The 11,067-nt window shown below is 42.3% G+C and overlaps 1 protein-coding gene across 1 annotated transcript in view; it reads right to left on the reverse strand.

The window, feature by feature from the left end:
* SUSD1 (sushi domain containing 1) overlaps window positions 1–11,067 on the reverse strand; it is a 115,148-nt gene that overhangs the window by 20,715 nt on the left and 83,366 nt on the right. Inside the window, exons 21-22 of the mRNA XM_032763563.2 lie at window positions 9,499–9,538; window positions 4,845–4,938 (exon numbers count right to left, since the gene is read on the reverse strand). Of these exons, the coding sequence (XP_032619454.1) occupies window positions 4,845–4,938; window positions 9,499–9,538 (134 nt within the window). The remainder of the gene's footprint in view (window positions 1–4,844; window positions 4,939–9,498; window positions 9,539–11,067) is intronic.

Here is an 11,067-nt window from a genome sequence, read left to right on the forward strand (position 1 = left end):
CGTCCTAGAGGGAGCTGCACAATGAATTTCCCATCTCTATGCAGCCACTGGCCTGTGCTCACCAATGCCATGCTGGAGCCTCCACTTTTATTTGACAAATAAAATTGGCAGAATTTTAAAATATTGTGCACAAAGTTTTTAATTTTTTGGCACAGAATGCCTGCACCACATCTCCACCAGCTGAGAATAAAAAGGTTCCTATGCCATTTTCAACTGCAGTTTGCCTCAGCCAGTAGCAACAGACTCCTGAAGTCTAATACTTTACATTTTAAAATAACCTCTTTTAGTGCTAAAAAACAGCACAACCAAAAACAGAAATAGCGTGACTAAACCTAAAACACCCTGCAAAGAGTGGCCAGAAACATATGAAAACAAACAAAAAGATTACTGTACACCCTGATACAGAGTACAAAAGCAAACATAACTTGAAAAAACAAGACAACACAGGGCTAAAAACTAAGATCTTTTTATTTCACTAGTTAGCATGATTTTGCTATCATTCTGGAGTGACTTCTGAACAGGAAGTGAAGTAAAATCAAAAGTACTTGAAACTTTCTTAAAATTCACTAATCCTGAATGCATCACAGCAAATTGGCTAATTTTATCTGTATCAGGTTATATTAACCAGATGTTACCTTAAACATGTGATCTTCATAAGTCTCCACAACTGTAAACTATGACAGAATTATAGAGATGAAATAAATTGCAATTGAAGACATGTAGCGCTTTATTAAAAAAAAATCACAAACCATTAATGCTGCACAGTTGATTAGCACACTGCACTTAAGTCAATGATATATAGGTGCATGTAGAATTTTGTAGATTATTTGCAGTAATCCTTAATATCTCCTGAACATGTCTGTTTGGTAACACACATTTAAGGGTGATTACTCAACTTTATAACACTTCTAAACTTTTTACTGATTGAGATTTCTATTTGGTCATGCAACAGCTGCTTTTTGGTTTTAACTTGTGGGTGGAGGGGCTAGTGTTTTCTGACATTCTAAAACAGATTATGGACCTAACTGATTTTCAAAAAGCAATTTGCTCTTTGAGTAATCCCATTGAAATCAATGGGACCATTTGTGGAGTAAAGTTTACTCATTGTAAGGGTATCAGAATACTGTCTGGCCTTAAAAGAATTTTGTTCTTTCATATGAACTATATATTACTAACAGCAACAACATACTCCAAGATAGCTGTTATACCAGATACCCACATTTCTAGGAGGGTTAAAAGCATGTTTCTTCTGACACACACACCTTGGTGAAAGTCCCAAACTGCGCTAAAAGTAATGAAGAAATCAAGGAAGGCCTGAGTATCCCACTATCCATTTCAAACACCAACTGTTCGTGTAGTCGTTGGTGTAGTGTGTGCAGATACAGTAAATGGCAGTGCAGAATTGATGTAACAAAGATTCTGGAGTCTCTCTCCTGTCTTCTAGGCAAATGGGGGATGAATGCATTACAGAAGAGAGACACTTTCAATCTCTAGGAAAGATGATGCAATACTCCCTCCTGCAGCATCCATGGTAGTCTCATAGGATACTCCTTTGGCCAGTGCAGCTGGAGGTATATGGACTGTGCTGTGGAGATAAGAACTGGTGAGAGAGAAAGGGGAAAAAAATCTAGGTAAATAAATATTCAAATAAGAATTCAAGCACAGAACTTACAGGAGAGCTAGTTTCTATTTATAAGATAAAGAGGCAAGAAGGTTTCTATAGACTTCTGAGGATGGAAGGCACTATATACAGGCTAAACTTTACTACTATTGTCTAGTAATAGGAGGAGAGTACTCAAAGAGTGGAAATGTCCTGGGAAGAGCACTGCCCTAATTTAACCTTGGCACCAACAGAGCTCAGGTACAACGTGACTTACAAGAGTGCTGCAGTCTTGCCACTGAACTTCTGTGTCTGTAGGGGCATCGGCAGTCAGCCCAGTGTCAGGAGTGAGTAACAGATGGAGGTGAGGGAAGGACAGGACGTTCTAATAATAAGCAAATTTGAGCTAATGCACATTTTAAAGTTATTTTTGAAAAAATAAGGTATATTCTCTATGGCTGTAAACACCTCAGAGTGCAAGCTCTCTTCCTGAGCCAGATTTGGAAAGCACTTACTGCCATGGGTGAGCAGTTATTCAGATGAACAGCCCCAGTGAAGTCAATAAACAGTTTTCAGAATGAATTCAAAACCTGGTCTGCTGTCATTAGGTCATTCGGACACCCAAGCCACTTGGCACTTACATGATGACGCTGGCCTACATTAAAAGGGAGCTCTCTCTAGTGTTAGAAGCCACAGAAATAATAACGCGACTCCCTCTGACACCATTTCCAGAACCCTTTATCCAGTTCTGGAAGAACACTTCAGGTTCCTTCATTTGGCATGCAGCAAAGCTACGCTGAGGTGATCAGACTCAAGCACAGGGGGTGAGGGTGGGGGGAGCACACATCCAAAGTTACACAAAACTCTTCCTTTATATCTATTTACACATCAAATTGCATTTGCAATTCTTTACACCACACATTTTTGGATTGGCTTGGTTACTTGCAGGAACCAATCCCTGTACAGCATGCTCACATGTTACATTCTGTGTTTATCTTGCCCACAGTCCCTAGCATCCAGGTGTTGTGGCTTATCTTAGCTAGCACAGACAGCCTCACTCCAGCATACTGTTTGTCAAGCCCCTTTTTACAACTTAACCTTCCATTCACCTTCCCAATTACGCCCACTAAGAAATGAGGCACATTACGTATGTCAAGCCAGGCTTACACCAACACCAAATGAAGGCTAGCAAGAGATAAAAATCACACAAAACGCTCATTTGCTATATGAAATTAGTCAGCACTGCTATGCTTTCGCTGCTTCTATTGCTGCACTGACAGCAAAATACAAGGGTTACAGCTGTGGCAAACTTTCTCTGCCTCAAGCTGACCTGTTCCGTCTTAGCAGAGAGGAAGGACTAAGCGTTTAACTGCAATTTAACAACTACTTAATACTAACAACAATCAAAACAAGGCCTGAAGTCCAATGGAAGAAACCGCTAGCTTTTGCCAAGCAAGACAGACGCTCTGACCGACCACCACAGGCAGTAAGAAGGGACTGAGAGGCCGTGGGCCAGTGGTGCCTGATATACCGCAGTGTGAGTGCGGCATGCCGAAGGGCATCACAGTCGGCCCTACAGATACCGCTAAGGCAAAAATCTCCGACGGTCACGCACATGGGTACGCGCACCTAGAATGGAATCAACAGGAGCAAGCACTTGGAGCAGAAACCCTGTTACTGTTCCCATTCCCAGTGCTTCACTTTCTCCCAGGAGACAGACAATGTAGTAGATGGAAAGTTATGAAAAGTAGGGACACTTGCTACCCATGAACATGGGGACTGTTATACCCAGAGTTGGGGAGGGTAACCAGGACAGAGGAGATATGGGGTTTCCAATCTCTGTCCCTCTCAGACATTCCTTTGGGAAAGGGCCAGCCTCAATCTCTACCAGAGGCCCCATGAAAACAGGCTGCTCAGGAAATGTCAGGGGATTCTCCTTCTCCTTTGACCTACTCTGGTCCACTGCCCCTGGTAAAGAGACAACTGCCAACTCCTTGTTCTGCCACAACACCCCTTGGGTTGACTTTCTGCTGCAAGAGGCCCCTCTGTCAGAAGGCAGCACAGATCCTGGAAATGATTCTAGCCTAGTTTACTTGGAAGGTTGGTTTAGGTCCAACACCCCTTTTCAAAAACATTAAAAAACCTGCAGTGCTTTGTTAAGTTCATCGTAATGCTTTGCTGCCAAGGGAACATGGCTATCGCTTTCCTCCTGAAATACTGCCAAGAGCACAGCCAGGCTTTGGAACCTTCGCTGTGGAATTTAGATCACAAGAATCTAATTAAAACGTAGCCAACCCCAAATAATCCCTCTCCCTTCTGCTCCCCATCTCTTTATGAAATGAAACTCTCTCTCATGCCATTCTATTTCTGAATGCCAAATAAGCAGCTTAATTGATCAGAGTGCTGTATCTCACCATCCAGGAATCACCGGCACCGGCCTCTCATGTGATATGTAAGTAAGAAGAACGGCAAATTCCAGAGAGAAAAAGGTTTGGGCAAAGACATATTTAGAGGTACAATTAAATTTTTATTAAGGAGCATTTTACCCATAACCCCCCCCACCCCACAGGATTACAGAACAAAATAATCTGTTTTACCTTGGAAGAACGGCAGTTTTAAAGCTACTGTCCCTGCATGAAGGATCATCTCCAGCCCATGTTCCAAGCAGCCACTTTAACAATCTCCCCAAGATTTTACCATAATTTTTGTTCAACATTTCATTAAAGGCCCACCCCTACTAAGCAACTGAGTTTTACCATTCCTTTGGATGGCTCTTTACAACAAAATTAGGATGTTTTTAATGGTGACGACTGTAGGTGAACCAACAGGTCATAGGTATGGACATGACAGCAGCGTTGCTATTAAGAACAGCTACTTTATTCTCAGAACAGCACCAGTATAACTTAATTGATCTATCTGCCATTCAACTGGAACTACTCTGATCTGAAGCTTTGATGAGACCTGCTTTCCCATTCTCTCTCCTAGTTAGATGAACTCCCATTTTTGCTGATGATCCCCCCAAAACTTTGAGGCGAAAAGGGCTTGTAGTTTATCAGTTAGTCAGTTCAATGCATGGATCTCTCACAGCTCAGGGAAAGTGGGGAGCTCCTCATGTAGCTTCTAACTAACCACTTGATAAGCCTTAAAGGAGGCTGGTTGAGAAAGGCTGTTTGATAAACAAAACATGCAACCCCTCCCCTACAAAGAGAGCTACAAATGGAAGTTAATAGTTAATGTAACATACCGTGCTGCCAAGAAGGACAAGAACAGTATAAGGCAGACAGCAGTGACTGACCCTAATCCAGCAAGAGTCAGATGTTGCAGAGTGGGTGATAAATCTGAAAGGAAAATATCCAACAGTTCAAAAACAAATACACAAAATGGTGCCATGGGGCAGCACAGTCTTGTGACTCACTGCCTAAATCAAAGTTAAATTCTTATTCTGGATTTATTGCTCCATCAAACAGTAATTGAGCTGAACATCCAATGGCCAGCAGCCAGCTAAAGAAATGAGATTAATGGTGTATTGCTCAAAAGGGATTACATTTTCCTGTCTATTACTCTCCTGCTCTCCACCTCCCCCCTTTATTTACTTTTGACAGTCAAAGTAAATCAAGATCCTTTTCCTCTAACACCATCATCTGTTTCAGTCAAAGTCATAAGACAAGGGCGTCTCCGGTGCAGGGGCGGCTCTATGTATTTTGTCACCCCAAGCACGGCAGTCAGGCGGCTTTCGGCAGCATGCCTGCGGGAGGTCTGCCGGTCCCATGCCTTTGGCGTACCTGCTGCTGAATTGCCGCCGAAACGCGGGACCAGCACCGAAGGCTGCCTAACTGCCGCCCTCACGGCAACCAGCAAGCCACCCCCCGCGGCTTGCCACCTCAGGCATGCGCTTGGTGCGCTGGTGCCTGGAGCCGCCCTGCTCCGGTGCTACTAACCAATCCGTCATCAAACGGCTGAACTCATCTCCAAATTCTTGCAATCTGGGTACTATTTCTTTTCTCAGGATGGTACCTACAGCAATATAAACACCATGGAATCACACCTGGGGAGAACAGACTGCTATAGCACATTAACAAATCCCTCAAATATCTGTGTTAATGACAACTGAGAGGGGGGGTAAACTAAAACTGGCATGTGCCTGAGGAGAAGAGGAATGAATAATCCGCATAAATACATTAATTGACTGGCCCCTGAAGTTTTCAATCAGGATAAGAGCAAGCTATTTCCCCATCATGGTATTTCAGAAGAAATAAGTGTGAAGGAGCTGTCATTTGTTACCAAACTTTTCAGGAGTCAACTCTATCAAAATGATGCAAATAACTCTTTGCTCTGACTGCATGAGCCACTTCTTATTTTCTACACATGCACAAGAAACACATGTGCCTCATGAGTTATAGCCCTGATGCTGAAAACACTTAGGTGTATGAATAATTTTATGCACATGTACAGTTCCATTTAATCACGTGTGACTGCAATATCAGGGTCTGCAGTCATAGTGCTTACTTGTAGTCATGGAAAATGACTACCAGTGATAATTTCAGAATTGGGGTTTTAAGATCTTATGTGCAGTATTTGATCAGCCTCTGTACATGTTAAATTTTGCTCAGAACTTAAAAAAAAATACATAAACCTTTACTTAATCACAAAACCAGTTTTCATATATAAAAATCAAATATCCATGGAACAGACAAACATGACAAAAAAAAAAAAAAAAAAAAGACTTTTCACCCCTTTGTATTACTATATTTTAGTTAAAATCACTACATTCTGATTTTATTCAGACTGCTCTTAACTATAAGACTGGAAGCCTATTTCCATCACTACTCTAGCACTCTTTATTACAGCAGTTTAAGAGATTATAATCAAAGCCTCACTAGAAGGCCTCTGTCACAGAGAAATCTGGTCTAAACAGCCATGGTCAGGGGCGGCTCCAGGCACCAGCATGCCAAGTGCGTGCCTGGGGCGGCAAACCATGGGGGGCACTCTGCCGGTCGCTGCAAAGGTGGCAGACAGGTTGCCTTCGGCGGCGTGCCTGCGGAGGGTCCGCTAGTCTCGCGACTTCGGTGGACCTTCCACAGGCGTTCCGCCGAAGCTGCGGGACTGGGGACCTCCCGCAGGCAAGCCGCCGAAGGCAGCCTGCCTACCGTGCTTGGGGCAGCAAAATACCTAGAGCCGCCCCAGCCCATGGTTGTATTGAATGTCCAGATCTTCCTCTGTTTTGAAAGTGGAATGAAGAAGCACTCCTTAAGGAACTCAGCCTCTCAAAAATTCACACAGCCTTTCAAGTTGTACAAGTCCCATAAGGCCATGGATACTGGTTGACTGGAAGACTGGCCTATCTAGGGGAAGTGGAGACAGAGTATAAAGACAAGCCCCATTCCTTCACCCATCTTCCAATTCTCCTTTGCCCCCTCCCAAAGAGAAAAATCCAGCTGCATGCCAGATGGTTGTAGTGGTATTCTAGGGGTGAACAGAAGACAGAGATATGAGGAAGGGGTAGTTTTCTGTGGCTGCATATTTATTTTTAGTATTGAGCAGGAACCAGATTTCCATGTCGTGGGAAATTCCACAATTTCAAAACACTGTCCCCTTTCTGAAATAGTAGAAAAACAAGCCATTTAGAAATTTCCCATAAAACAAAATTTTAAAAAAAAATTAGTTTTGGTAGCAACATTTTGTTTTGATCAAACCAAAATATTTTTATCTGATCTCAACTTTTTAAAAATTCATATTTTAATGTAAAAATCAATTAATTAAGTTTCAAAAAGTGGTTTAGAAACAAAAAAACAGAAACATTCCATTCAAAAAATGTCAAAAAACAGGATGTTTCAATGTTGCTGAAACACTTCATTTCAGGTTTTTTCCCCTAAACAAAATGTTATCAAAACCAGACATGTTTTTCTATACATTTTGATGAACACAGCATTTTTCATCAAAAAACCTTTTTGGTGCAGAAGTTTCTACTAGCTCTGGTTATTTTGCAGCTCTTACCAACAGGAAAAATACTCCTTAGAAAAACAGGCAGCGTCCACAGCTGCCAAGTCCCTGAAGCTGGCCAAGTTTCTGAGATCCAGTACTGCAGAGGCTATTGCTGGCTTGCAGAGGATCTTAAGTGTGGCAAGAAAGAATTCCTTCGATTCATGGGAGAAAAGGTGAGTGTGTCCAAGGAAAAAAACAAACGTGATGCCCCTGAAAATACAGTATTTTTAGAAATAGAATCATTGGGAAAGGGCCTGACAGAGAAGAAGAAATGGACATTTCATCCTGTCTGAAAATTGGGTTTTAGCAATGTCACTCCAGCAATGAGAGAAGAGCTCTGTGTAAGCTCAAAAGCTTCTCTCTCTCTCACCAGCAGAAGCTCGTCCAATAAAAGATATTAACTCACCCACTCTGTCTCTCTAATATCTGGGGACCAACATAGCTACAACACCACTACATTCTCCAGCAATAATTCTGTCTTACTAGGTACTGACAGATCAAAACCACAAGTTAGAATTTTTGGGATATTTCTGACTCTTAGATTCTACTCTGCATCAGGCATAAAAGCTTTCATACTTCACAAAATATAGTTTTCCCACGGATAACGTATACCAGAGAAGAATGAAAGTTCCAGAGCTTTAGCAACTCATTTAGTTAAATAATTTGTCTGCATTAAAATTCCCTGATTAATCTTGTACCAAAAAGGCAAGTGAGGAACTCATATCCTCTTCTCTCAATTTCAGAGCAAGAGAAGGAAGAAACAAGTTTGCTTTGCTTTTCTGAATTCCTTTTACCCAAAGAGATTTCTCGTTTGGAGAATCCAGAGCCTTTCATTTTCTTTGCTTTTCTCCTATCAACACTGGCTGCTTGAGATGCAACAGACAAGAAACAGCTATATTATCAATTAGCTGGAGGAGGCAGCCTGAATCTCCTCAGGACTGAGACTGCTTGTACAGGCACTCAAATAACAGAGGATGCCAGTCACCATCTCTCTGTAGCACTTACTACCAGCCTGCCCTTTCATTCCTGGGAGATAGCACTATGAGGATAATTTCTTTGTTTCATGCATTAAAGCAAAACTGGAGAAACAGGCCAGTTCTCCAGTAACTATATTGGAGAAACACTAATTGAAGGGTTCAGACATTTTGAAGAGCAGAAAATACACTTCTTATGCTTCTTGTTTGGTGTTTTCATTTTCACCAGTTCGTTCAATGCACTAATGTTGTCCAACATAGCACACCTGTACAGCTGCTGAGAATTCCAGCAATGTTCTCCCCATCTGTTGGTCTCAGTGGAATGTCAGTAGGTTGGAGGAGTACAGCAGCTGGAGCAGGCCCATTTGTAAATGTTTATGGCCTATCGCGACCCAGTAAATAGTCTGAGGGTGAAGGCCCAGGGGTGGTTTTGGTTGGGCCCTGCCTCCCTCCCCCAACCTGGCTGGGGTTGGCTCTCTGCTCCAGGGTTGCAAGCTTCAGGGTTGCAGCGCTACTCAGGTTTGGCCCCGCCCCCCTGACTGGACCAAATTTGTGTGAGTGGAGTTGTGACCTGGCTCATGGGGTTGCAGGGTCACTCACTCAAATTTGGCCTACCTGGACTCCCATCATCATGATGGCTGGGTCAAACCTGAGTGGCGCTAGGACACCCGAGTGTGCAGTGCCTGGAGAAGAGAGGTGAGCCAAGCCAGTCCTGTGGGACTGGAGCTGCCACATGAGCCTTTGAAACATTCTGGCGACCCAATTTTGGGTCCCAATCCAGAAGTGGAGAAACCCTGTTCTAACCTTTGTAACGCTCCACTGGACTTCACTGCTAGCAGGGAATTAAACAAAAGCCACAGAAATTGTTAGTTTTATGCCAAGATATAGCTAGGCAATGCAATGACAACTTTTGTTTTCTCATAAGATGAAAAACTGCCTTACCTTCAATTTGTGCCCAAAGTGCACAAGATTGCGTCCTCACCTGGAAAGTAAAACATAACCAATGTCACTATTTTCCCAGGATATGTATTTAATCAACAAGCCTACACCATCAGTAAAGGCATTCAGACAAGAAAGATTAAAATGTATTACAGTGGGAATGGATTCCTAGATCACCAAGCTTTCCTGAGAAGGTTACAGGCTATAAAGATCAGATTGAAGAGAAAACTCTGAGGAAAATCTAGCTCTCATCTTTCGGATAGAAAAGAACAGATATGTAAAAACCCTACGTGACAGGGCTATAAAGTTGCATGGTTAAGCGTTCAAAAAGTTAGGAAATACCAACGTTAAGGCTGCATATGCAGTCTTAACTCTGTCCCCTATTCGCATATACAGATTCCTTTGCAGTGGTTAATTACATGGTCACTCACTGTTTTGCAAATAATATATTACACAACGTTTTCTCCACCCTGAATACACATTTAGCACCTTTAATAATTATTAAAGAAACTTTAATACAGTACTTACAGTAGTTTAATTTTCATTATGATTCAAAATATCGTTAGGGACAGACTTTCTATAAATTCTTGTTTAATCAGTTTTCCCCTCTTTTTTGATGTGTTCTCTACCCTATTTTCTTCTTCTGTATCTCACACCCTCAAACATACATATGAATGTTAAATACAGTATTACTCCATGGTGTATACTTAATATGAAGTGTGTTATGTACTTTACATATAAATGACTTACATGGACTCTGGTATTTACATATGTTTTATTGAAGGTTTTAGACAAAAAAGTATACTATTGCAGTGGATAAATGGTATGTTATCATGTAATTAAAGATTAAAGCCTGGTTTACACTGGAGGAGAGGGGAACGCGAGCTAAGTCGGTCTAAGTTACGCAACTTCAGCTACGAAAATAGCATAGCTGAAGTCGATGTACTTAGAGGTACTGATGCTCCCCCATCGACTCCGCCTATGCTTCTCATTCTGGTGGAGTACCGGAGTCGAGGGTAGAGTGCTCGGCAGTCAATTTATCGCGTCTTCACTAGACGCGATAAATCAACCCCCACTGGATCGATCGCTCTGGATGTAAGTGTAGACATGCCCTAAATCATGATGCATCTGCACAAAGGGACAATCTTCATTTGGGGCTTTATTATGAGCTTCTATACAACCTAACTGATACTTAATACAGTTTTTGCTATGGGATTTTCTAGCTGTTTAAAAAGATAAAAGATAGGGTACAGAATGAACAAGAACAGACCTGCAGGACTTCAATCTGTGTGAGGCAACCTCTCCTAATATCAAACACCTGACAAGGTCCCCTAGGATTGAGTTGGAAAATGAAGAAGGGGCACAGCAGGTGGTCGCTGAAGGAGAGAGGGCAAGGAAAAAGAAGAGCAGCTAGTCCTGCAGAAGGAGTGGAGGAGTCAATGGAGGCAACACCAAATATGAGCCCCAGGAGGATTGCAAGGGCGAATAGGAATCAAGAGGACTTGCAGCCAGTGGGTGCAGGGGATAGACCGGAGAATCACACTGTCACCAGGAAAAGGCAGGTCTACGTGA

Source organism: Chelonoidis abingdonii, chromosome 6, assembly GCF_003597395.2.
Source record: "Chelonoidis abingdonii isolate Lonesome George chromosome 6, CheloAbing_2.0, whole genome shotgun sequence".
Classification (NCBI taxonomy): Eukaryota; Metazoa; Chordata; order Testudines; family Testudinidae; genus Chelonoidis; species Chelonoidis abingdonii.